The sequence below is a fragment of the Nematocida homosporus genome (assembly GCF_024244095.1).
Source record: "Nematocida homosporus strain JUm1504 chromosome Unknown 4502, whole genome shotgun sequence".
Taxonomy (NCBI): Eukaryota; Fungi; Microsporidia; genus Nematocida; species Nematocida homosporus.
The window spans coordinates 12,838-38,826 of NW_026250681.1; the positions used below are offsets into that span (position 1 = coordinate 12,838).

Here is a 25,989-nt window from a genome sequence, read left to right on the forward strand (position 1 = left end):
AAATCATTGAGGAGTACTTTAGTACAACGCATGGGAAGAAGGTTAAGTTTAGAGGAGTAAATTTAACTCAAGATAGGTGCAAAAGGAATCCAGGCTATGGATTTGTGACTTTTAAGTTCCCAGAAGATGCTGAGTTGTTCTTGCAAAATCAAAAGCAAGTATGTCCTAAGATAGGAGATAAGGCAAAAGCAGAGTATGCTATGGAGAGTTTAGAATTCCTAGAACGAGGTATTAAGAAGAAACCTTCAAGAACTGAACGCCTGGCCAAAAAGAGCAGCCAATAAATTGAGTTAAGTTAAGATTGAGTTGGGTTTAGTTAAGATTAGATTGGGTTGAGTTAAGATTAGATTGGGTTGAGTTAAGATAAGATAAGATAAGTATTAGTTTAGTATTATGTTAAGTTAAGATTAGTACTAAGTTGATATTGGGTTGAGTTAGTATTTAGATTATTATGCTAAGTTGAGATAAGTCTTAGTTTGGTATTAAGTTAAGTTAAGATAAGTCTTAACTGAATACTAACTGAATTAGATATCTTAACTTAATACTAACTTAATCTAATCTTAAGTAGATGTTTTAAGTTGAAATGAATGGGAGATGAGTAATTTATTGGTTGCTTAGTTCGTCTTGGAGGGCTTTGAGTTCTCGATTGGCTTGTAGAATGCTTTGTTCAATAGAGGCTTTGGCTCGTCTGGTCTCATCAACACATTCTTCCATGTGCTTTAAGCGATAAGAATCTTCTTCTGAATCAAAAGTCTTACGTTTAAACTCAGTTACTTCATCTTCACCCTTCTTAATCTCTTCTTCATACTTACTCTTAACCGTATTTAACCAATCAAGAGTCTTTAGCTTACGTTCTAGTCTTATGTCAGCCATTAAAAAGAAGAGCAGTCCATGAACTTATTTACTTCCCATTAATAACTCAACTACTCCCATAACTAAACTAACAACCATCTTAATAGATTAAGTTAAGTTAAGTATTTGATTGAGTTGGGTTGAGTTAAGTTGAGGTTGAGTTGGGTTGAGTTAAGCAACCCAATACTAATCCAATCTAAAGCATAGAATCACATAATAATAACATAATAATAACACAATAACATAGTATAATAACATGACATAAACCAGACTTAACTTGAATAGTAACTCAACCAAATACAAACACAATCAAATACAAACGTAATCAAATACTTATCTTATCTTAACTCAACTCAATCAAATACTAACTTAATATAAACCTAAAAGAGAATAAAAAGTAACAATTTAGTTATAGGTGAGATACCTTGGCGTAGATGAGAACTTAGCATAACCTTTGATAACTTTATCTACGGCTTGCAAGAAGTCCTTCTCTGTAGCTACTTTCCGACGTTCCCGAATGGCAAACATACCGGCTTCCGTACACACACTCCTTAACTCGGCTCCAGTTGCACTCGGACATAAACGGGCAATCAACTCATACCTAATGTTCTTCTCCACACTCATTGGCTTCGTATGAATTTTCAGAATAGCCGCTCGTCCTGATAAGTCCGGTAAAGAAAACTCTACCTTCCGATCGAGTCGACCCGGACGTAGTAAGGCCGGATCAAGCGTATCTGGTCGATTAGTCGCCATTAAAACCTTAACATTCCCTCGCGAATCAAATCCATCCAACTGATTAATCAACTCTAACATTGTCCGTTGGACTTCATTAGATCCACCATCAAAACGCGTACTCCCAAAAGCATCTACCTCATCAAAGAAGATAATGCAGGCCTTCTTTGATTTGGCCAGTTCAAATATCTCCCGTACCATTCGTGCTCCTTCACCCACATACTTCTGGACTAGCTCAGAACCAATCACCCGAATAAAAGCAGCATCCGCTCGATTGGCTACCGCTCGGGCACAAAGAGTCTTACCCGTTCCCGGTGGCCCATAAAGAAGGACTCCTTTAGGCGGATCAATTCCCAATTTAATGAACCTTTCGGGGGCCATTAAAGGTAACTCCACTACTTCCTTAATCTTCTCGATCTGCTCAACACATCCGCCTATATCCGAGTAAGTCACATCTGGCTTCTCTTCAATTTGCATCAGAGTAATAGCATTATCTATCTTAGGAGGTAATGGCAACATAATTTGGTACTTAACTCGATCTACACCCACCCGCATGCCTTCAGCCAAATCTGACCGGGCTAGACCTTTATTACGATTAACAATAAACTTAGCTATTTGCTTAACACTAATCATATACCTATCATTGGCTTCAACGGGACTTTCCATGACTTTGCAGCAACGAGCTACTTGTAAAGTCTTTTCGGTCTTACTGCGCTGGTTGTCACTGTAGAGGTTCCAAAGCATAGGTGGGGCTAGTCCGGTCTCGGCTTCTCTTAGGCCTAATTTAGCGCAAACACGTTCATATAGGCCTTTTACTTCCTTTTCAATGGCAGTAATTCCATCGGCATAGAAACTCTTGCCATAGTTCATAATTAATTGTATCTCATGTTCAGACAAAGAACTATCTAGAGGTGTTTGTTCTGGGGCTTCCTGTCGCATAAACAAAAGAAAGAAAAATAGATTAATAGGGGCTCATCGCCAAATCAGCGTTGGCTATCAATACTTCTCCTGGCCCCGTGCTATCTATATATAGAGCAGCATTTGACCAGGGATGGAGAAAAAAAGAGGACAGGGGGAAGATAATGTGGTCGTCCTTGCGGAAAGATTAAGAAAACAGGTAGTTTATGGTTGTGGTGAAAGTAGTTGTATTGGTATCTTTTGTAAGATTTCGGATGTTGAGTCATTTGCTGGGGAGATAGTGCATATTTTGTTGGAATATGGTAGTTATTTTACCTGTCGGTCTTTGTACTTGGTGCATGGCCGGAATATGCACCAGCTGGCTAATGAGGCTAGTCGGAGTTTGAACCAGCTATCTATTTATCCCAATCGGAGTGTGTGCCATTTAGGGGGTGGGTTGGACTTGGGCCGGGGAGTGGCTGGGAAAGGGAGTAGTGAGGAGAGTGGAGTGGGGAAGAGTATGCATTTTGATTATGCCTGGAAGGTTTTGGAGTATTTGCATCATGACTTGAGTACGGGAGTGAGTGGGCTTAGTGCATGGGGTGGATTTAGTGCAGGGGGGACTCCTAATTGGGCTAGTTGTATTAGGAGTGGTGGAATGGGTGGTCGTAGTGATGAAGAGACGGGTCGAATAATGGCGGTGGGATTGGCCCGGATTGTGCACCAGAAGAAGAGTAAGGCCACTTCTATTATGTTGCAAGGTGTCTTTTACAATGAGCTGAATAAGCAGAAGGTGGCTTATTCTGGTGCGGCTGCCGTGCGGGTAATTAAGTTGTTTAATGCGGTTAAGGAATCGGTGAAGTTCGAGAAGAAGTACTTTATTAGGTTTCTGGAAATGATTGAGGAAATGTGCCAGCGTGAATCGGTGGTAGATCGAGTGTGCCAGGATAGGTGTAATCGGATGGCAGGTGGGTTGAGTTATAATCGGCCGAATGATTGTGGATTTGCTGAGGAGGAAGAGTTTGTGGTGCCAAGTGGGGGATGGAATGGTGGGAATTTTGGTTTGGGCGAACGGGAGATAGAAGTATGTATTGGTTGTGGCGGGTCTTTGGGTGAATGTGAATTGCCCCAATGTGATAGTCTGTGCTTTTTGGCTGCGAAAATGTGTGTGAATGAGTTGATTGATTTGATTCGTAGTTTGATTATTGTGATTGATAATACGAGTGTGATTAATATGCGAGAAGGTACTTTATTGATTGCGATTCTGAAGTGTTTGAAAGCGTTATACGAATTTGCGGTTAAGTCGGGGACGGTGCACCATTCGGTCTTTATTAACCGGCGGTTTTCAAGGATGCTGAATTATAAAGTAGAGATAAGATACCATAAAGAGGGTGGACCTAGTATTTTGGACTATCCTTTTATTCTGGACATTGCGGCTAAATCGGACTTGATTCAGATAGAGAATACGGATCGGATGAAGAACGAGTTGCAAGATGCGTTTTTCCGGTCTTTATTTGAAGGGAAGATTCCGCCCTATCTGAATTTTGAAGTGCGTCGTGAGACTTTAGTGGAGGATAGTGTGGCTCTCTTGGAGAACTTGAAGCCGGGTATGGTTTGGAAGCAGCTGAAGATTAAGTTCTTAGGTGAAGATGGAGTGGACTCAGGTGGGATTAAGAAGGAGTTCTTCCAGATTCTCAGCCAGCGCACGCTTGAGCACTGGGATATCTTTGAGGAGCGGAATGGGTTTCTGTGGATTCGTAGTATGCCCGGGGAGGAAATGGCTAAGAAGGAAAGAGAGTACTTTTTACTGGGATGTATCTTAGGGTTGGCGGCTTATAATGGCGCGGTGCTTTCGTTCTACTTCCCGCACGTCTTTTACAAGAAGATGCTTGGCCAGGAGACTATTGTGGAAGATATCAAGCAAATAGATCCGGTGCTTTATAATAGCTTGGTGGCCATGCGGGGTATGTCTAGTGAGGAGTTGAGTGCTTTGTCTTTGGTCTTCTCGGGAGGAGCTAACAAGGAAGATCGGGTTGTCACTAAAGATAACATTGAAGACTTTATTCTGGCTTACAAACGCGAAGCAATTGATAGTTCGACTGATTTTGCGATTGAATGTATTAGGAAAGGTCTTTGGTCTATCTGTGGTAATACCTTTGTGAGTTCTTTGTTGCCGTGTGAGCTGAGTATTTTGATTGGTGGTATGGAGTGCCAGAATTTGGAAGAGATAGAGAAGTACACTATTTACAATGGATACAAGCGGGACTCGTGTATTGTGCAGTACTTTTGGGAGATCTTTAGGGAGTATGATAAGTCAATGCAGAAGAAGTTCTTGCGCTTTGTGACGGGTAGTGATCGGGCTCCTTCCGGGGGATTGGGGCGAATGGCGATCATTTTCATGCGCAATGGCGGGGACACGGAGCGACTGCCTTCTTCACAGACTTGTTTTAACACTCTGCTGATTCCAGAGTATGCAACTAAGGATAAGCTTAAGGAAAAACTGAATATGGCCATTGGTTACACAGAAGGCTTCTTCTTGCTTTAACAGTGGTTGTCTATATAAATAAACAGTATGGCCAGTTGATTATGTTGTAGCACTATTCCCAAACCGAATGTCTTTATTGATTGAAGTGGAGTGGAGTTAGATTAAGATTAGGGCGTGGGATTAAGTTGTTGAGGTAGATTGAGTTATTGAGGTAGATTGAGGTGGTATTTGTATGGCTTAGGAGGCATGGGATTCTGGGGTGTCCTGTAATGGTTCGGGGTCTACAGTAACGAAGCCGTTAGTGTAACTTTCGGATAGGTTGGATGCGGAATCCATGCTGGGGGCGGTGTCATTAGGTGTGGGCGATGCCTTAGGAGACGAGGTGGAATCGGCTGTTCTAACAGAAGTAACTGAGATACTGGTAAGCTGGTTGCGGATATAGTTAGGTGGGAAGATCGTGGTTTCAATGCTAGTTAGTGTTTGTCGGCCAAAGATGTTGGTGATGGGGATGTGGCTAATATCGAGGGAGGGCGGGGCGAATAGGTCAAGTTGGATCCAGAGGTCGGTGTTTAGGGATACGTTGCGGAGAGCAGTTTTGATAGCCATGTGCTTAGCATTATGTGATAGTTTGACTAAGTCTGTGTGAAAGGGGTGGAAGAGCTTATTGCCTTCGGCATAGAATACCTCGATGGGTACCATAGTGTTTGCATAGGGGACAATGAAACTAGTACCGTATTCATGGATGGTTGTAATACCGACTAATTCGGTTGGAGTAGCACAATGAGCTAGCTGATTGGGGAATTTTATGTCATAGATCGAAGTGACTAGTTCGGCTAGGAAGGCATTTTGGGTGGATGTGTTAGAAACAGCACGACAGCATGCAACCTGGCCAGCCTTGCCACTATGCGTAGTTTGTATGGTGCGGACTGGCGGGGATGAAGTGATGAGATTAGCGGGCCGGGTATTGAAGAGAGTGCCTAGCTGTTGCGGCTTAAGAGTGTAGCTGAGGTGCCAACAAATACGCTGGAGGTACGTGGTGTCGACATTGCCAGTGGCATACACTTTGATTGGGAGATTGGTCAATGTGATAATTGTATTGTTATTGGCCAGACTGAGGGCTTTCTGCGTAGCTTCTATATCCTGAGCGCCGTACGGGATTCGTTGGAGATAGACACGGAATCGGTCTAACGCTGACATTCGCTGGAGCTTAACTTCGTCAGAGAGTATACAGTGCTGACTGTCATTTAATAGCGAGGCTGGCATGGAAAGGAAGTCCTCTAGAACATTCTTAATCAGTACTTCAAGAACTAGCGGGGTGCCGGTAAACTTAAACTCCAGATAGGCTGTTCGGAGAATTATATCAAAGTCAACGTCGGATGCATGCATTTGAGCGTAGAGAGCGAGTTTGGTCTTTTTGATAAAGGCTGTGATGTACCCGGACAGATAGATATACCACTCGGGCTTGTTTGATTGCGCCTGCAGACCAATAATGATAGTGATTTGGAGGTGGGTGGGGTTGTCCTGGGGCGGAATAACACAAACCGGAATGTTGCTGTAATTTAGCTGGAGGAGCTGGTTGTTGTAGAACAAGTGCTGTACTGGTGTACGGGGTATGTTTTTGACAATTATGCCGGGCGGGCAAGTCTGATCATGGAAGTAGAGACTGGTAAAGTTTATGCTAGTGTAGGTAAAGAGGTCGTCGGGTGTAATAAAGGCTTTGAGGCTCTCTATGTCCTGACTAACGGTAGGGTCATACGGGATAACTTGGTATGCGATAAACCAATGTGGTATCATGACAACACCGCTAGTTGATTGGGTTGATTGAGTGCTTGGTGCGTTATTAGATGTTTCGGTCTCGGTTTTGTCTGAGCCGGCGCTAGGATCCGGTTTTGGGGCAGATTCAGTAGGCAGAGCCGAGTCTGGGTCGGTCTGGTTGCTCTTTTGGGTCGGGGTTGGAGGGTTTTGATTGGCAGATCCTAGATCGGTGTCAATAGTTTGCAGCTGATGTTTGAGAGTGGTTTCTAAAAAGAGCTGCCAATTAGATCGGTCCTGGGCGACCGCGAGGAAGTGCTGGAGCATGATCTGGTAGTTGGGTTGGCTGGTTAGCTCGTTTGGGTTGAGGTTTCGGACCTGTTCGGCTTTGTTGCGGAGATTCTTCAAGTACTGGACGAAACTAGTATTTTCGGTCTTGGCTTGTTTAATCTTGAGATAAGTGCCCTCAATGTTGTTTTCTGTTAATGCCTGGTATAGTGTCTTCATTTGGTGCTCAAACAGGCTTAATACTGTTGCAATGGTCTGGCTACTTAGAGAGACTAGTTCAAGTCTAACCACAATACTAGCAATGTCGTCAGTAAACTCAAAACAGTCAAAAGAAATGTCGTGGATAATGCCGTGGCTGAGTAAGATGTACCCAAGGTTCTTGGTTGGCTGCAAGCAGGCGAGTTTGTAGAGCTCTAGGAAGTCTTTGAGTTCTAAGGATGTAAGATAAAAGGGCAGATAGATATGAATGCTAAGTGCTGCAAACCCTGCATACTCGCCTACTGAAGAATAAACGATTAAAGAGTTCCGCGTAGCTTTACTGGCAACTTCTAGGCGGATTTCTGTCTGGTCTTTCTTGAAATGACTTTCCTCAATTACTGGGCTATCCGCAAAGGGCCAAGGCTCGATATTCCCTAAAGCTATCTGGCCAAAATACTTCTGGATGTAGTAGATGACATTGTCTGCTAGGGCTGGTCCCTGAATAGTCAGCCGCATATTGGCGGGATGATAATAGTGGCGCCAGAAACTCGAGATTTCGTTGGTGGTGACATCTCGCAAAGTATTAGCTGATCCCTGAAATGCCCGCTGGAGATAGAAGAATTGGTCGGCAACAAGGTGCTTAGCAAGAGCTTGTAACCGGGCACGGGGCTCGACTCGCACGTATTCAAACAGCTTTTCTAGGTCCTGGCACCTTTGGCCAAGAGAATTGGCATCTGTTGATAGAGTTTGGAACAATTCGACAAAGAGGTATAGAGACTCTTCCAAGTGCTTCTCAGGAATAGTATATCGGTAAACAGTCTTGCCTAGTTGGGTTTGAGATGAAAACGTTCCGTGGTGGTGTGCAACAAACCTTCGAATGTGCTCTCGCTGTATATTTGGATCAGGCAAAGCTACAATTGTCTTCTCCAGTAAATGAGACAGCCCGGGCCGACTAACTGGATCATGAATGCTGCCCACATTTACTGAAAGAACAACTGAACAGTCGGCAAAGTTACTATTCTCGCCGACAAGCGCAAACATTCCGTTGGAGAGGGCGCTTCTGTAGTACCGAGTTGGCGGCTCTGCCATTGTTGGGCCGGGCACTATATGTGCCTTGGTGGGTCTGTGGTAGTTAACATCTGTAGACGGGCTGTTTGTAGATGACTCGTCTGTAGAAGCAGGTGCATTGGGGTTATGGTAAACGTATAGCAATAAGCCCCCAATCATTGCTAGCAATACTAGAATACGAAGGAAGAAGCCGATTAGACTGCCTCCAAAGATGCCCTTGAATACTCGCGAACACATGAATAGAGTAAAAGAAATGAAATTTAGATAGAGTAGACAAAATTTTGATTATCAAAATCACAATTTAATTTGTACTCTTGGCTATAACCATCTATAATTGGTAATAAAGAACTATTGGGTTAGTATTGAGTTGATAAGCATTGGATTGACCTGAGGAAAGGCCTGTGGCTTTGGCGTAAGTGATAACAATGTGGTTGCGGCATATCTACAATTTTCTTTTGAATTGAGATGTTATGGCATCGCATAAGTAGGAAAGATCGTGACTTCATGAGTATAACGGCGGTAAAGGATTGGCTGGTGCTTAGCAGAATATGGAGCATTTCTTGTTTGGTTCTTGGTTTGACCTTACCGGCCATTAGCACGACAAGTAACGCACTGGGCTCAGAAAAGAAGATTGTAACCAACTCTGTGGTAGCTGCCTTTCTTCAATGCTTCAGCATACACCAGATAACTACCAGTAATGGGATAGACCACCTGTCTCAAAGCCAACTAGCACGCAAAGCCGTGATCCATTCTCCAAGTCTCAAAGGCGCCGTTAATACTAACCCAATAGCACTAGAGTTTGCCAATAACGTGGTTTTGTACTGGCGCTATGACCCGACCCAGCCTCGTTCTAGAAACCATTTGGCCTCTCTTACTCAAATTCAGTATATCGCGTGCACTCGGGCAATCTTTACTGATGTCATGATCCTGGCCGATGACACCGCTGCACTTGAAGCATTCTTCCATACTCTTAATATAATGTGCTGCACCGAAGACATTATCGTTGGTGTTTGTCAAATGAGCATAACAACACTCCAACTTGCCCCTCTCCTGCAGTTTGGTGAAAGTGGGTATAACTACTTGGAAAAGCATAGCTACTGTCAGAACCTGTTCTTCTTTTCGGACGAGCACACGCCAAATGGAAATATCCTCTGTATCAAGCAACTTATATTCCGTCGGATTTCAAAACTAGAAGTCTATTGTGACCATTTGGAAGTCGTTGATTTTCTGGGCCGACTTCGCTGGAACTCTATTGCTTCAGTTACCTTGCATCATATTCAGTCGGTACGCCAGGTTAACTGCTCCTTTGGCCAGGCAGGTCCCTTTAAGGAGTTGTCTTTCATTGTTAATTGTGAATCGTCGCCACTATCCAGCCTTGTCTTTACGAACCTTTATGAAGAAGCTAGCTACCTTACACCAAAGACTCATCTTACAATCAGCCCGATAGTTATTACTAAACTTGCAAAGCAATCATCCCCCATAAACTCCAAAATTCTACTCAGCAGTATTTCCTTTCCCCGTCTATCCCGTATCGAACGCCCCCAAGGAATAGCTATACCTACTGAGCATCCAATTCTGTTCCAAGCCAATACTGCTTATATAGGCCATGCTTTTGGATGGATGTCTGTTGAAAAGAAGCAATGGCTGGTGAATGAATACTATCCCCGCATTCTTGCCAATATGGAAATTGTCGCCACTGTCGTTAAGATTAATGAATGTCCCAGCCCCTTGGTGAGCACTGCCCAGAAAGACTTAGAGAACCTTCTGCTCTATTTTAAGCCTAAACACGATGTGAAATCTCCTGACGCAATACCAGTTTCTAGTGGTCTAGCCACGTCGAACTCTCTTGTTTTTTCCCTCGTTGATGTCTCAGTACGGGCACTTGGCGTCCTTGATGAGTTCGCAACCCATTATTTCCAGATTTTCCCAACCAGGCCCACGCCTTATGACCTAGTCCACATCTATGGATCAAAGAAATCCTCTAGTACTAATATTGATGCTTTCCAAACAATTCTTGGCCTTGTTGGCTCTATCTCTGCTAAAACTCTCCATATTCAAAACATTCGAACAAAGTATCCTAGCCAGACAATTGCCTATATCAATATTCTGCACTTGTTAGATAACGCCCATGATGTAGACAACTGCCACTACGAATACATTATTCTTTCCAATGTCTCCTGTGATATAATCATGCTTATTCTGGCTAAGTACATCTTTATTGCCCCGACCGAGGTTATTATCCTCCACCACCCTTTAACCGACTTCTTCTTCCTTAATGCCCTTTATATTAACAATGAGCTCACTAAAACTACTACGCTGGCCCACTTATCCATCACTATCCATCCAATTAATGAAGACTTCCTAAAACTTCCGAGCGACAACTACTCTAACTCCCGCTTCTTATCTTTCCTATCCCGAATAGTTATAAACAAAGCGTCCTGCCACCCTAATCTTCTAGCACAAATACAGCAATGTCCTTATTTAAATACTATGCGGCTGGTGTCAGATACTGATTGTCTGTCCCTAAGCTCTGATTTCGATGGGTATCTCTCCTTTCCCAAAACAGAGCCCAAGCCGTACTTGATACTTTTTAAGTGTGATATCAAATACATCCTAACCCAATACTCTTCTACTCCCCAGTCTAACTTTTACCAGAAACTCTTTACCACCTACCCATACTCAATCAAAACCCTGGTTCTAGACTTCAACCAGCAATCTTTCTGTGTAGAGTACATAGACCAACTTATTACTTGGGTTGTCACTAACTTCCCCACAATCTCTTTTCTCTACATCACTAACATCAGAATTAATATGCACACCTATCCTCCAGTGGCTTTCCATCTCTTCAGCCGGGCTATGCAACGCTACAACATCCTAGTATGTTGCTACTATATCACTGATACTTCTATTCGCATTCCCCTGCCCAAACTGCATCTATAGACAGGCATTCCCGCCCCTAACTTTGGATCAAATTCAAAGTCCGCATACAATTTACTACAAACCCTATGCTATTCAGCTCTATAACCCTCTCTAATAGTCTATTATTAGCATATCTTAGCCCGTTACATAGCCGTTGACCGCCAAATCTTTTCATGCATCCCGCTCGTAAGAGAAGCCAAAGACACGCCAAACTTTCCAAAGAAGCCAACCCCGTTATTGAATTCGATCCAGAAGAGCGTGAAAACTATCTGAAAGCCCAGAGCAAGCGGCGGATCACAGCTCGCAGGAAACGAAAGCTTCAAGAGGAAGAAGAGAAGCGCGAATCACAACGCCAGAAGAACCGAGAGCACAAACAAAGACAGAAAGACCAAGCCGAGCTAGCCCAAAGAGTTCGAGAAGCCGCTATCAAGAAAGAAGAGACCCAAACTCAAATCGGCAACTCAATTGTCACCATAAAAGAGCTATAAACCCAATTTAGTTGGAATTTCGGCCCTGTTAATTCACTACCCAAATTGATACTTCTTTTGTTATCTACCGTTGGCAATAAACCACCATATTTGACTATTTCATCATTGTATATCAACTTATGATATCTTTAAATAAATCTACACTGTAATCATATCAACTTATGATATCTTTAAATAAATCTACACTGTAATCATATCAACTTATGATATCTTTAAATAAATCTACACATAATCATATCAACCCCTGACTGATAGAGTTGGTTCGTATTTATTTAAACAACCATGCTAAGCTAAGATGTGATATAGTGGGGTGTGATGGAGTTATATAGCGACCTAAAACTAGTTAGTATGTGTCTCGTTATTTGTCTTGTTATTATAAAGAGTTAATATTGGGTTAGTTGGCTGGTGAGATGCAAATATCGTTGGAGTTCACCTGGTTGTTGAGGAGACAAAGAACACGTTCGCCCGGAGATAGACAAAGCATCTTCATCCCAACCATAAGTACAAAATGGCGGAATAGGGAGTAGTTGCGGATAGATAAAGTATGTTTGCCTTTCTTTTCACTAGCACGTACATCCAGGCCTCCTAAATACCACCGGTGCTCTTCAGTGACTTCTCGTTCTCGTTGTAGCATAGCACGAATCCGTGCGACACTTTCGGCCCCAGCTGCAAACATATACCTTTCAGATAGGCCTGCCAAATGAGCCCAACTGGACCATAAACTGTACTGATTATCGGCCACTCGTTTTTCTAACCCAATACGCACTATCTGAATATTGTGCTCGGTGTAAAGAACTAGTACTGGATCAGAACCGGCTATACTAGGCAAGTATGCTAAGGGATCCTTTTTGCCATGGATTGCTAGCGCCCGAACAATCTCATCTCTAGCGAAGAACTTCTCTCTAATCGCCATTTTTAGTGGCTTCATCTTGTTTTCCTTGGCCGAGCGGCTAAGCAACTGGTATATGGCCTTGCTAATGGTGCTTTCTTTAGCAACTTCTGGATCACTAACCGGCAGATCATCCTCTGACCCACGACTAATTCGTAGTTTTTGACGCGGTATCAGTCGGTTCTTTTGCACCTTCCATGGACCGTACACACGCATTCGCCGGTATTCACCACTCATCTGCCAGCACACTTCATTACGTCGATTAATCCTAAACTTAACTCGAAGCTTTGAACTCTCCAAATGAACTTCCTGAGTTTCCACTTGCACTCGCGCTCCAGTACAATCTCGAACTATGAACTTCCGCTGTTTCGCCCGTTTATACCCAACTCCGTCTTCATTAACCCAAAGACCACGACCGACTGGCTGGCAACCCTGAGTCCATACGCGGCACCATCCAAACGGCCCACAAGCAGGCACACTTGCCAGTTGTGGCACCACGAAATTCTTCTGATTAACTAGCAACCGCGCAGATAGTTTCATGACCAAGCAACTGCCCCCACGGCGTATACGAACTTCCGAAATCCTAACCTCACACACCTCCTTTTCACCATGATGTTGTACGGTCACTTTCACTCGTTTCTGTTCATCCAAGCCGTACGGCTGCCCGTTAACTATCACGTATGCCTCGGCGTTAGTTACAGCGGCCGGCAATTTAACCGCAATCTCTATCTGCTGTCCATTAAAGACCTGCTCACCTGGTCTAATCCTTCGCGAGTAATAAGACAACTTAGCCGCCACCCCCCGCTTAACCTCAGCCTTCCCAATTACTCGCCGACAAACAACTCTGGCCTCTGGTGCACAAACTAGTTCCTCGACCTTTTCTCTTAAGTGTGCATCTACTACCCCCAAGTATTGCATCCAGCCCGGAATCAGCACTAATTCGTGCACCTCAGGCAAGACTATACCTAAACTTGTACCAATAGCTAAGGTTTGGGCTAAAACTTCAACCCGAATTGTAGCCAACTTACATTGAGATATCGCCCGCCGATAAAGATCTAAAGCCCACTCACCAACTCCTGGCACTTTACCCGCAACTACCATAGCCCACCGACCCGCCTCAACCAACAGCAATACTTGTTTCTTTGGCTCAACCCCCAACTCCATTAAAGTCTCACTTGCTGCCAAGTTCAAAATAACCCGCACACCGTACTCAACACCACAACTTATCCTTGTAGCTAACAAAGCTGTCACGTACCCAGCACTTTGTTTCTCACTCTCTAACAGCCGCGGCAAATAGCAGTACAAACACAAAACTCGCCGCAACTCTTCAATGTAAGACAAACTCTCGCCAACCGTATACACATCTATAATTTCTCGTCCAGCCCCCACCCGACAGGTCAGCAGTATTTCCGTGTACAGTCCACCTCGACTCTCTTCAGGCACAAGTCCCAGCACCGCCAAGGCCTGTTCATAAGCCCCAGCTATACTCAAGAACAATGCCTCTTCTAAAGCCCCAGCCCCACCACTCACCCAATCACGACCAAGTGCCCATATCCGGCCAAACCCAAACCCAGCCTCTGTTCTTTCTCTAACTCGTCTATCAACTATGTCTTCTACCTCTTCTACACTTAAAACCCCATTTACTGGCACAGGCTGTACTCCAGGCAACCAGTACTGGCCTATACCACTATACAATCGCTCAACCGCCGTCCGTACACTCAATCCACCAGCCAACTCCACCACAATTCCAGCCGCCCATTCAGCCAAAACCCCATCAGCATACATCCCAACTGCGTACTTCTCACTCAACCCGTCGACCAACTCTATCCTATCTATGACCACCGGCACTCTTAACCAGCCCATTATTCAAACAAAGAAAAGAATAGGTTAGTATCCCAGCCCTACTCACCACCTACCATCTCCATACCACACAATACCAACCCATACCAACCCCATACTCAACCACCACCACATACCCAATACTAACCCCATACCCAACACTAACCCAATCTCATCTTATCTTAATATTATATTAGTATTGGGTTGTTATTGGGTTGATATGGGTTGATATGGGTTGGTATGGGTTGGTATGGGTTGGTATTATCTTAGTGCTATCTTAATATTATCTTAATATTATCTTAGTACTATCTTAATATTATATTGGTACTATCTCAACTTAACTTAACTTATCACAAATCAAATCAAATCAACAAGTAACTTAACTCAACCCAATTTAATCTTATCTTAACTTAATATTGTCTTATCTCAAATCAAATCAACAAGTAACTCAATAAGTAACTTAACTCAACTCAACCCAATACTAAACCAAATCAATACAATACAACCCAACAAGTAACTCAATAAGTAACTCAATCTAACTTACTCTAATACCAACTCAATCTAACTTACTCTAATACTAAACTCAAACCCAACTTAATATAATATTAACCTCTTCGACATTTATTAGCAGTCCTCAATACTGATTTCTCCGGCCGTAATCTTCCGTGTAATCTCCTTAGGCGACTCTCCATCCACCAAGCAACCAACCGATAAACAACTTCCTAAAACCTCCTTAACTACTCCAGAAAGGTGTTTAGCCAAAGACTTAGATCTTTGCTTCTTAGCTATCTCAATAACAGCAGCTAATGAGACTGATCCGTTATGTTGAACATTCTTAACCTTCTTTCGGTCTCTAGGGGGTTCTTGTAAAGCCTTAAGAACTAAAGCACTAGTGCCTGGTTCTGGAGTGATAGTCATTTGTCTGTTTTGAATCGTTAAAAGTACTCCGATCTTGTATCCTTTGTACTCTTTAGTCTCTTTAGAAATGTTCTCACCTACTTGTTTAGCATTAAAACCTAATGGACCTACTTTTTGGGCTAAAGAAGCTCCTCCTGCTGGCTCTCCTCCTACAACTCTTAGTCTAACTTGCTTAATTTCATCATTTCCCTTTGTATTCATACTAGGGTGAAAAAAAAGAGAAAATAAGTCTAGTTGCTATTTAGATAGTAGTATTGGGTTAGTTTAGTTTAGTTTAGTTTAAGATTTGTCTAGCTATGATTGGGTTGAGTTGGTATGGTTTGAGTTGAGTTGAGTTGGTATTTAGATAGTATTCAGTTGAGTTGGTATTAGATTAAATTAGTATAGTATTAGATTAAGTTGGTATTTAGATCGTATTTAGATCGCATTTAGATCGTATTTAGATCTTATTTAGATAGTAGTGAAGACGTCTAAACTATTCTAGTAAAGTATGATTTTGAAGTGGTAGTTATAGTATTGAGTTGAGTTGGTGTTGAGTTGAGTTGGTCTTGGGGTGGAGTAATGAAGATGTAGATGTAGATGGGAATAAAGTTGATGTTTTAATACAGACAGTTTAAGTGGTATCTTTGGTTGTATATCTATTTCTACCCTAACTCAACCCAACCCAATCTTAACTCAATCTAAACTCAACTCTATCATAGCTAGACAAATATTAAACTAAACTAAACCCAAACTAAATTCGATTTTGTTTTACTTTAGAATTAGATTTAGAATTAGATTTAGATTGGGTTAGTATTTATAAATATTTAAACTTGAACTATTCATCTAATAGACAACTAAGATCTAAATTGAATTCTTATCTCTGATAAAGCTTTATCACTCAACATAGTATAACACCAACATCTTAATCTACAAATTGAGTTAGTGTGATGTTAGGGTAGTGAATGTAAGTAAAGATCGTTTCTCCCATATTGAATTCAAATAAAGACAGTTAAACCAAAGCATTCTTTCCCACCACCCGAGCCCATCACAATATTACTATAACCCCAACTCAATAGTTACATCAAGTTACAGTAAGTTATATCAAGAAGCGAATAGGTTCTTCTACACTAACCCAACTAGTGTAACTCAATTAACTTACCATTACAGCACAATCCAAACCATATCATATTTATATCAACACAACACAACACAAACCTTATCATATTTATATCAAGTGTCACTACAATAAACCAACTTATTACTATCATAACTTAACTTACTACTATCATAACTTAACTCAACTTACTACTATCATATTCTAACTTAACCCAACTTACTACTAACCTAACTCAACTTGCTACTATCATAATCCAACCTAACCTAACTTAACCTAACTTAACCCAACTCAACTCAACTCAACTCAAACTCTATCTCTAACTATATCTATATCTCTAACTACCCTACTTATATTTTTATTTTGCTGCCTGCCATGGAGAAGATTCTCGAAACTTCAGAAGACTTTGATGTGGATCTCTTTGACCGCGTAATTCAACAGTTTTACAAAGGAATTGGTGGCGACCAAAGACGGGCAGAAGAGGTTTTACTAGCATTTAGGGATCATCCAGATAGTTGGGCTAGAGTAGGCGTAATCTTAAGTGAAAGTAAATCACTAAATGCCAAGTTGTTTGCTTTACAAGTCTTAGAGAAGATGGTTAAAATTCGATGGCCATTACTAGTTGAAAAGCAACAAGAAAGTGTTCGAGAGTACGTAGTAGAAGGAATGCTAGAACATGCATCAGCCGGAGTACCTGAAGCTCTTCTAGTAGCTAAAGGTCTTAATCAAGTACTTAAGGAGATAATAAAGAGGGAATGGCCTGAGAAATGGCCTGGACTTATTAGTGACTTGCTAAAAGCGAGTCGAGGTGACTGTGTGGTTTGTAAACATACTTTTGACCTAATTGAGTCCTTAGCTGATGAAGTCTTTAACTTTCCTAAGAGTATGACTAAAGTCCGAGCTGAATCATTAAGACAACAACTAGTGATTGAATTCCCTGAGATTTTTGATCTGCTTCTTTCCGTACTAGAAACAGTTTCAAGAGGAGAGATAGTTGTACCGGATGATTTAGTTATTTCTGGCTTACGTTTACTAAGAAGAGCTGTACCTGTGCTAAGTAGTACTTGTGTTTTACATGAAAGAACAGTCCAGGCAGTAGTACGTTATGTAGACACAAGATTTACAGTTGAAGCAATTAGGACATTAAGAGAGATTTTGATTAGAGATACGGATGAATCTGATCGATCTTTATTCTTAGAAGCTTTGCGTCGGGGTTTCTTAGAGGTAGCTGCGTTTGTAGAGAAGTGTTTTGGTAGTTTTAGTGAGAAGCATGGTAGTTCTTTAAGAGCTCAGTATAACAAAATGGCCGTTGGAGATACAGATGTAATTAAGGAAGTAGTTTTATTCTATACGGCTGTTTATAATCAGGCTAAGCATTTAGAAAGTATGGGTTGTAATACAGTTGCTCCACTTTATCCTTTACTTGATATTTCTGAGATTAAAGATAGTGAACTCTTTCGTTTGTGTTCTGAGTTCTGGACTGGACTAGTTAGAGACCTTTTCCTTGAGTTTCCTTTTGTTCCTCCTCCAGTTAAGCAACCGGCTGGTTTACGTCGGACTAAGTATGCTGATGTACTGGCCCGCCTGGTTCGTATTTACTTACGGCAAATGGCTCGACCACAAGAAGTCCTTATTCGAGAGAATGAAGAGGGTGAAATGGTTCTGGAACGTTTATCAGAAACAGATCAGATTGTGCATTGTAATGCTATGAAAGAAACTCTCTTTAATATTTCGGGGATGCTTAGTACGAGTCTTTCTTCTTTCTTCTTAGCAGAAGGTCAAGCTATTCCCCCGGGTAAGTTCTCACGGGATAAAGTTAATCGGTTCTGTTGGACTTCTTGTGCTATTATTGGGACGATGCCTTTAACGGCGGAAAGGGAGTATGTTCTGGGTCTTTTAAAGATCTTATTAGATTTATGTTCTCGGCCGGAAAATGATGATGGAGATAGGGCTGTAGTTGTTTCTTGTGTTTTGTACTTAGTTATTCATGCCCCGAAAGTCCTGAAAAGTTCCTGGGGGATGTTAAGTATTGTAGTCTTTAAGACAATTGAGTTTATGAAGGATGAGTATGTTGGGGCTAAAGATATGGCTTGTGACTCATTCCGGACTTTATTTATGGCATGTGGTCCTGAGTGTTCTGTTTTACATGATAAGGAGAAAGAGCCTTTGATTGAAAAAGTACTGCGGGATTTACCTTATGAGACGGCTAAGTTAGCACCTTATCAGTTAGAAACGGTTTATGAAGGGATGTGTTATGGAGTTGAACATCGGGCTGGAACTTTACTGGGGTATGCTCTATCGGATGTTTGTGCTGGTGCTAATGAGACTTTAGAAGGTTTACAAAGAGCTATTGCTGGGGTAAGAAGGATGCGAGTTGTTTGTCGATCGGTGGCTCCTTCTAGTGAGTTTAAGTCGGCTCGGGAACAAGCTATGCACCGGATGGTTCCTGATATTCAAGAGGTTTATGAACGAGTGAGTAATGGGCCTGGGCACTTACAGAAGGCTAGGAATACTTTACAGATGGAAATAGTAGGGATGTATACGGAGATAGTTAATGAGTTTTCAACTGAGTTTATTCAAGGGGGTGGATTTATTGCAACTTGTGCCCGGATTATCTTAGGACCATTAAGTTCTGGTATTTTCATGGCAGCTGGAGTTGATTTACTGGCTGCTCTTTGTCCTCGTACGGTAGATGGGGCTAAACCATTAGTTGAGGCTGTTTTGGGACCTTTAGCCCAAACTGTGCTTAGTAATGGTGGTGGGGAAGAAGAACTGATGAAAGCTTTCTTCCGACTACTAAACCGAGCGGCCCGATTAATTCCAGGTATGAATAATCAGCAGATTATTGAGTGGTTAGTGATCGGGGCAGGACAAACCCATCGAGAAGTATCGGAAGGGAGTATTGAAGCTATAGCTAGTGTGTTAAAGAGTGCGGCAATAGATACAATCCAAGGCGAGTTCTTTGGGCTACTAGAATGCATAATTGGGGCCGGATTAGATAAGGATCATGAAGGGGGTAAAGATGCCCTAATTATGGCTATTTCAACCCTAGTTCGGTACAGCATTGATGAAACTTGTCCCAGTCAAAGTCAAGTTCTAGAAGTCTTTGGTTTAAGACTGCATCAAACTTTCCCGCATTTAGCCCCTAGTGATATAGAAGAGTTTATTGGCCGACTTTATCAAAACGTCAACTCGCATACTGGTCTGTCCGAAAACCTTGATGATTTCCAAGTCAAAATCAAAACAATCTAATCTCAATCTAATAAATAACATAAACATAATCAAATTAGTACAACTTATCACACCACAAACTTATCACATCACAAACTAATTCAAAGTCTAATACAACTTATCACACCACAATACCAAACACAAAATCAACACTAACTCAAACCAAACACATCACTAACTAATTCAACACAATACTAAACACAACTTAACTTAACACATCACGAACTAACTTAACCAATACTAAACACAAACATAACATCAACACTAACTTAACACAACATCAACACTAACACTAACTCAAACACAACACAACACTAACTAATTCAAAAGCAAGTATATCATAAAATGACCTGCCATCAGTACTAAAAGAACAGAAGGTCAGGTACAAGATGTTTATTTGCATATGGTCCTTATTAGACCCGACGGTAGTAGGAATACTCCTGATCATCCACTTTCCGATCAAGACTATTAAAACTAGATACAGCGGCTGCACCAATACGTAAACGAGCACGTACTCCCCTAGCTATTTGATTAACTCGATCGCGCATTAAAGGCGGTAAGTCATACTGTCGCATTACGTCCTTTGGATTAGCTCCTAAGTACGCCATGATCTCCTGTTGGTACTTCTTGACCAGATTTGTTACTTTCTTTGAATCCCGATGCGTCTGATTATAAGCACGTAATAACTTACCACTATCCCAACTAGGTCTCTCAATATAAGCAAAACTACCAGATAAAGCCATAAGATTATGATAGACATAACCACTTAAAGATTCATAACAACTAGCATTTACTTGCATAAGCATGTGCAAGTTAGACCGAGCCCATAGATCTACTTCAGTCGGACCAATATTCAGGGGACGCCCAATCAATTTACTCTTATAGACAAACTCTTCAACCTCAGCCAATTTAGGCCGACGAGTCAAATGGGGTAAGCGTTTCTGATAATGAACAAATAAATGGTAGTAGTTCAGGTTAAAAGTATACAAAGAAGTGTGTAAATTAAGTCGTTTAGTTGAATCCGACTCTAAAACAATAGCTGCAACCTTCTGCCGCAACTTCTCCAACCGCTCAACCAAAAACTGACTAACCGTCTTATAAGCACAAATAAGTCCCACTTGATGCGTACTTATAAACTCTAAATAATGTTCAAACAATTCTCTAGCTATCTTCCGATCTCGTTTACCCATTAATTTTAACCACAAAAGATAAACCCAAAACATAAGACTGCAATTTAAGACCTCATTCTAAGACCTCCTTCTAAAACCTACAACATCTCATTTCCAGATAACCAAATACAACTTAGCTAGCTCAAAATCAACTAGAGCTTAGATTAAGACTAAACTAATACTAACTTACTCAGACTAATACTAAACTAACATATAACTTAACTCATCTTAACATAACATATAACTCAAACTAATACTAAGACTAACATAGAACTCAAACATAGCTTAAACTAATACCAACCCAATAACTAACCCAACTTAACATAACATATAACATAACTCAACCTAATACTAAACTAACCCAATAACTAACTCAACTTAACACAACTCAATACTAAACTAACTCAACTTAACTCAAAATAACCCAATACATAACTTAACTCATCTTAAACTAATGAGATCTTATTTTAAGACTATCTATTAATTGTAGAGTTTCTTGTTCCTCGGGTGATGCGCCATAATCTGAATGTGGTCCTAATAACAAGGCTAAACTCTTCTGAAGAACTAAAGTATCAGCTGGTCCTAAAGACTTCTTCTGAATATGCGAAAGAGCATTATTCAATAACAAAGCATACTTAAGTCGTTGTGGCACTGGCTCTCTGCGCCAGCCTAATCCAGTTGCTGCCACTAACTGATCAATAAACGAGACTAATAAACCATTAGATAAATCCATTTCAGCATCTAAAGGCATCTTTTCTAAGAAGAACATAAAGATATCTGGATCACCAGCATTAACAGCATAAGAGAAACCTTCTAGAATATTTGTTTCTAGTAAGTGAGTAACTGTCCGAAATGGATCTTCTTGATAAGAATTAGAATGACCTTCTAAACGTAAACTATCCACAAATTGATCTAAAGTCTCATCCCGACTATCAACACTCGGATACTCTTCTTGTTCTACTTCTTTCTCTAAAGGTAAAGATATACCTTTAACATGTTCTAGAACTTGTAATCGCATTTCATTAAGACCATTTTCAACAGTAGGAAGTAAAGCATCAACTACGCCGCTTTTTAAAGTACGATTGATAGCCGTTTGAATAGATTTACTTTCTAAGGCATTACTAACTGCTTGTACACAAGCATAAGATAATTCGTGCATACGTTGATCTATACGTGAATGAACGGCCTTTTCTATTTTTTGTGATACATGAGTTCTTATCTCTCTTTGAATTATACTTTCAAAGAGAACAGCTACGTTCTTATTGAGCTGTTCTGATACTGTTTCTAAAAGTCGCTCTAATCGTTGTCTTTCGGCCAATTCACGGTCTTTAATTAGTTCTTCAGTACGTTCGTACATTTTTAGCACGGCAGTTTCAAATTGACTAGAAAGTCTTTTTAGACCTTCTTCACAAGTAGTACATTGGTTCTCTAATGGATCAACAGAGTGAGACATTGAGGTAGTGAAAAAAAAAGATATATATTGAGTTGAGATATGCTGTGTTTATGTCGTATTTGATTGGATTAGATTGAGTTTAGTATTGAGTTGAGTTTAGTATTGAGTTGTGTTTATGTTATGTTAAGTTGAGTTTAGTATTGTGATGAGTTAAGTTGAGTTTAGTATTGAGTTGAGTTTGGTATTGAGTTATGTTTATGTTATGTTATGTTAAGTTTAGTCTGAGTAAGTTAGTATTTAATCAGAGATAGATTCAGATACGGACTGGGTAGAATTTATTGTGTTATGATATGATATGGTAGAGTTAAGTTGTACTAGGTTGTACTAAGGTGTACTAAGGTGTACTAAGTTGTACTAAGCTCTGGTAATAGTTAATTAGAGGCTGATAATTAAGATCAGATCAGGAAGGGATTAACATGGTGCAATAAATTGGATTAAGATGATAGTGAGTTGAGTTGAGTTTGGTATTGTGATGGTATTAGTACTGGGTTGGTAATGGATTGTGATCGGAATGGTAGATGTGGTTGGTGGTGGTGGTTTAGAGGTAGATGACTCGGTTCATGAGCTTGGCTAGGGCGGGGGAGTGGGAAATGATGATTAGAGTTGAGGGAAGGGAAAGAAGGTACTGAATGATGGTGAGCTCTATTTCTTGGTTGATTTTGGAGGTAGATTCATCTAGGATAATGATGTCGGGATTCTTGAGAAGAACACGGGCAATGGCGACTCTTTGCTTCTCGCCGCCGGAGAGGTTCTTGCCGTCGTCTCCAAGCAGACATTGGTAGCCGCCTTTTTTGGTTTGAACTATACGGTCGATTGAAAGGTCATAAACTAAACGTTCAAGTAGTTCGGTTGGAACGGAATGGGGTACGCCGTAGAAGAGATTGGCTTCTAGAGTTTGGTTAAACATACCGGAGTCCTGGGGAACAATGCCTATTTTGCTGGTGATATAGTCTTTGGAAAGATTGCGGATGCTTTCACCATGAAGAAGAATATCACCGGAAAAGACATAACGTTTAAGAAGAAGGGAAAGAAGAGTGCTCTTACCACAGCCACTTTGACCAACAATACAGACCTTGTCTCCTTTTTGGATAGAGAAAGACAGATTGTGGAAAAGAGGTCGTTCCTGACCGGGGTAAGTAAATCGGACCGATTGAAATTCCAGTAGTTGTTCTGAATCCAATGGGGTTGGGCTAGTAGCTAAAGAAGAGGATGATCCCATAGCCCTATTTGGTGAATGAACAGGTAAGTTAGCAAATAGATCGTGTTTAGCTTTGAGATACTCTTGGCAGTCAACATAACAAACACAGATATCCTTACTAGCTAGAGCAATAGCCGATAGATTATTATCTAATGTCTTGGAAAACTGAGCTAGAGAAAAGATAACACTTACCAGCTCTAGATTCTGCTGGTTAAAGTAAGCATAGAAGAAAAGGAAGACAAACAGGACAGTATAGATTGATTTTTGAACAATATGCAAGATTAAGACCAGCCAGGCATCTTTGTACCGAAGGTGTAACAAGTTCTTCAAGTAATATTTAAACCGGTGTAACTCAGTAGATTCAGTATTACTACTCTGAATTAGCACTAAGTTCTTAATGCACTCCATAATCTTAGTACTGTACAAGTCATCACACCGATTTCTACTCTGCTTATACTCCACTCGTTTCTGAATAAAGAACCAAGTTACTCCCAAGTAAACTGTATTAAGAACCACTACAATTCCCAAGTAAAACCAGCCCAGCTCAGCAATCTCCCAAAGTACTAGCAGTGAACTTACTGTCTTACTAAGAATCACCCCTAAAAACTTCGTTAGAAACGTACTCATACTCTTGTTCCCTCGATCAACCACCCGACTTAATCGGACCGGTGATAAGCTCAAACTACTATAAAGACTACCAAAGAATAATAATCGCGACAACTCCATAATCACCTTATTAGTAAAGGCACAAAAAGATACAGTGTAGCACTCTCGAAAAACCGAGCTTAAAGTACTATAAAAGACCCAAAGCCACAACTGCTGTTTAGCCGCACTCGGATCATTAGCTAAGTTCAAAATCAGTTTAGAAGTCAGGTTAACACTTTGCACCCCCAATCGATTAGAGAAGCCACAAAGCACCACGCCAAGTCCCAGACAAAACCAAGCCGTCCACCGCGAAGGCATGTTCAGTAGCAGCACAACCAACTCTCTTCCCACCGAAATACTCCGCGCATCTTCACTCCCTATTTCAGCCCCGCCAATTTTATCTCCAATACTGTCATCAACACTAACACTACCACCAAGTCCAATGCCATTATCACCCATCTTGGTTTTTACTCCCACCCCACTATCTCCACCATCACCCACTCTACTATCTCCATTATCACCCACTCTACTATCTCCATTATCACCCACTCTACTACCTATACCATCACCACAACCACTTACTATACTATCTCCAGACAAGCCAATCTTTGTCAAATCGACCCATTCAGATTCACAACGACTGCCTTGTGGCTCGGACGAGCTTAAAACAATCTCTTCTTTAACAACACAAGTACGCCGCATGGGTTAACCGGCAATTTTTTACTATAACATCATCTAACCCCACTAATCACCTCTTTCCCGCCAATTAAGAACACTATTTATTCTATCACTTATATCTAAGACTTAAGGCCATTGTTTTAAAGCCTCGTTTAAGAACATCGTTTTACTTTTGTTTTTCTTCTCTCCATGAACATGATCTTAATTGGAGTTGATACGAATGTATTCTTAGATAGTTTGGAGTGTGTGAAAAGGTTAGTAGTGCATTTAAATAGTCTAAATGCTGGAATCTTTGTGCCTCGGGTGATAATTAGGGAGTTAGATGCGATAAAAACCAAATCAGCCACTGCTCGTGAAGCGACTAAGTACATACTAAGCGAAATGGGCCGATCGGTTAACCAGAAAGTCTTTGTAGAGAACTCAATTGAAGTACAAGGACAGACTAATGATGATACATTTGCTATTGCCTGTTTAAACAACCATGTGGATATTATACTAACTAACGATACGGCTTTACGAGTGAAGTCTATTAGTGCAGGAACACCAGCTATAGCTACTGTTGGGAAAACAGCTGAAGATTTATGTCGTGAAATAGAAGAGCATCTTAAGGATAGTGACTTTATGGAGACTGAGCTTAGAGGAGACTATGTTGGGGAAAGGAATTCAGTTGAGTCTTCAGTAGCCCATTTGATTTATACGAAGCGTCTGCATCCAAAGTTAGTTAAAGAACTTGGGGCTGATCTTATTTCAGACTATGTACCAGATACAATTGCTTACTCATTGTCCGCCCAACTCAAGTACATTGTGAAGAACTATGAGACTTTCACGGGAATGCTACCACGGTATGCCAAAGGAATCTTCCAAGGGAAGTTGAAGAAAGAGTTAGAGCTAGCCGATATTGAAGAGATTCTTTTGATTCTTGGTATTGATCCACCCGAGTGGTTCAAGCAAATGCAGCCATAATAAAGGTTTATAATAGGTTTAATAGAGTTACTGCGATAAGGTATTGAATTGGTATTGAGTTGGGATGGGATTGAGTTGGGATTGTGTAGGTGTGGGGGAGGTGGAGATGGAGATCGGTGAGGTTAGTGAGGTTAAGGTGGTATTGGGATTGGGATGGGAGAGTTTTGTAGAAGAAGTTGGCAGAAGAAGTTGTGGCTAATATTAGTATGGGATGGGGGTAGTGATGTTTAG

At 41.2% G+C, this 25,989-nt stretch overlaps 14 protein-coding genes across 14 annotated transcripts in view; 6 read left to right on the plus strand and 8 right to left on the minus strand.

The window, feature by feature from the left end:
- NEHOM01_0927 (uncharacterized protein) overlaps positions 1-284 on the plus strand; it is a gene marked incomplete at both ends in the record, with an annotated part of 1,068 nt that extends 784 nt beyond the window's left edge. Inside the window, one exon of the mRNA XM_051489805.1 lies at positions 1-284. This exon is cut by the window's left edge and continues 784 nt beyond it. Within this exon, the coding sequence (XP_051345765.1) occupies positions 1-284 (284 nt within the window).
- A 319-nt stretch (positions 285-603) lies between these two features.
- On the minus strand, positions 604-873 carry NEHOM01_0919 (uncharacterized protein; the record flags this gene model as incomplete). The annotated part of the gene is made up of 1 exon (XM_051489797.1): positions 604-873. The coding sequence occupies one exon, from the start codon at positions 871-873 to the stop codon at positions 604-606; it is 270 nt and encodes an 89-aa protein (XP_051345757.1).
- A 384-nt stretch (positions 874-1,257) lies between these two features.
- On the minus strand, positions 1,258-2,523 carry NEHOM01_0928 (26S proteasome regulatory subunit T1; the record flags this gene model as incomplete). Its single annotated transcript, XM_051489806.1, has 1 exon — positions 1,258-2,523. The coding sequence occupies one exon, from the start codon at positions 2,521-2,523 to the stop codon at positions 1,258-1,260; it is 1,266 nt and encodes a 421-aa protein (XP_051345766.1).
- A 112-nt stretch (positions 2,524-2,635) lies between these two features.
- NEHOM01_0929 (ubiquitin-protein ligase E3 A) lies at positions 2,636-5,026 on the plus strand (the record flags this gene model as incomplete). The annotated part of the gene is made up of 1 exon (XM_051489807.1): positions 2,636-5,026. The coding sequence occupies one exon, from the start codon at positions 2,636-2,638 to the stop codon at positions 5,024-5,026; it is 2,391 nt and encodes a 796-aa protein (XP_051345767.1).
- A 177-nt stretch (positions 5,027-5,203) lies between these two features.
- Positions 5,204-8,509, minus strand: NEHOM01_0930 (uncharacterized protein; the record flags this gene model as incomplete). The annotated part of the gene is made up of 1 exon (XM_051489808.1): positions 5,204-8,509. One exon carries the CDS (start codon positions 8,507-8,509, stop codon positions 5,204-5,206), a length of 3,306 nt encoding a protein of 1,101 aa, XP_051345768.1.
- Positions 8,510-8,737: 228 nt separating this feature from the next.
- On the plus strand, positions 8,738-11,212 carry NEHOM01_0931 (uncharacterized protein; the record flags this gene model as incomplete). The annotated part of the gene is made up of 1 exon (XM_051489809.1): positions 8,738-11,212. One exon carries the CDS (start codon positions 8,738-8,740, stop codon positions 11,210-11,212), a length of 2,475 nt encoding a protein of 824 aa, XP_051345769.1.
- Positions 11,213-11,364: 152 nt separating this feature from the next.
- NEHOM01_0932 (uncharacterized protein) lies at positions 11,365-11,679 on the plus strand (the record flags this gene model as incomplete). Its single annotated transcript, XM_051489810.1, has 1 exon — positions 11,365-11,679. One exon carries the CDS (start codon positions 11,365-11,367, stop codon positions 11,677-11,679), a length of 315 nt encoding a protein of 104 aa, XP_051345770.1.
- A 394-nt stretch (positions 11,680-12,073) lies between these two features.
- Positions 12,074-14,431, minus strand: NEHOM01_0933 (uncharacterized protein; the record flags this gene model as incomplete). Its single annotated transcript, XM_051489811.1, has 1 exon — positions 12,074-14,431. One exon carries the CDS (start codon positions 14,429-14,431, stop codon positions 12,074-12,076), a length of 2,358 nt encoding a protein of 785 aa, XP_051345771.1.
- A 600-nt stretch (positions 14,432-15,031) lies between these two features.
- Positions 15,032-15,526, minus strand: NEHOM01_0934 (large subunit ribosomal protein L12e; the record flags this gene model as incomplete). Its single annotated transcript, XM_051489812.1, has 1 exon — positions 15,032-15,526. The coding sequence occupies one exon, from the start codon at positions 15,524-15,526 to the stop codon at positions 15,032-15,034; it is 495 nt and encodes a 164-aa protein (XP_051345772.1).
- A 1,270-nt stretch (positions 15,527-16,796) lies between these two features.
- Positions 16,797-19,673, plus strand: NEHOM01_0935 (exportin-1; the record flags this gene model as incomplete). The annotated part of the gene is made up of 1 exon (XM_051489813.1): positions 16,797-19,673. The coding sequence occupies one exon, from the start codon at positions 16,797-16,799 to the stop codon at positions 19,671-19,673; it is 2,877 nt and encodes a 958-aa protein (XP_051345773.1).
- Positions 19,674-20,065: 392 nt separating this feature from the next.
- On the minus strand, positions 20,066-20,842 carry NEHOM01_0936 (uncharacterized protein; the record flags this gene model as incomplete). Its single annotated transcript, XM_051489814.1, has 1 exon — positions 20,066-20,842. One exon carries the CDS (start codon positions 20,840-20,842, stop codon positions 20,066-20,068), a length of 777 nt encoding a protein of 258 aa, XP_051345774.1.
- Positions 20,843-21,272: 430 nt separating this feature from the next.
- Positions 21,273-22,274, minus strand: NEHOM01_0937 (uncharacterized protein; the record flags this gene model as incomplete). Its single annotated transcript, XM_051489815.1, has 1 exon — positions 21,273-22,274. One exon carries the CDS (start codon positions 22,272-22,274, stop codon positions 21,273-21,275), a length of 1,002 nt encoding a protein of 333 aa, XP_051345775.1.
- Positions 22,275-22,812: 538 nt separating this feature from the next.
- On the minus strand, positions 22,813-24,819 carry NEHOM01_0938 (ATP-binding cassette, subfamily B, heavy metal transporter; the record flags this gene model as incomplete). The annotated part of the gene is made up of 1 exon (XM_051489816.1): positions 22,813-24,819. One exon carries the CDS (start codon positions 24,817-24,819, stop codon positions 22,813-22,815), a length of 2,007 nt encoding a protein of 668 aa, XP_051345776.1.
- A 165-nt stretch (positions 24,820-24,984) lies between these two features.
- NEHOM01_0939 (uncharacterized protein) lies at positions 24,985-25,758 on the plus strand (the record flags this gene model as incomplete). Its single annotated transcript, XM_051489817.1, has 1 exon — positions 24,985-25,758. One exon carries the CDS (start codon positions 24,985-24,987, stop codon positions 25,756-25,758), a length of 774 nt encoding a protein of 257 aa, XP_051345777.1.
- Positions 25,759-25,989: the final 231 nt, after the last annotated feature.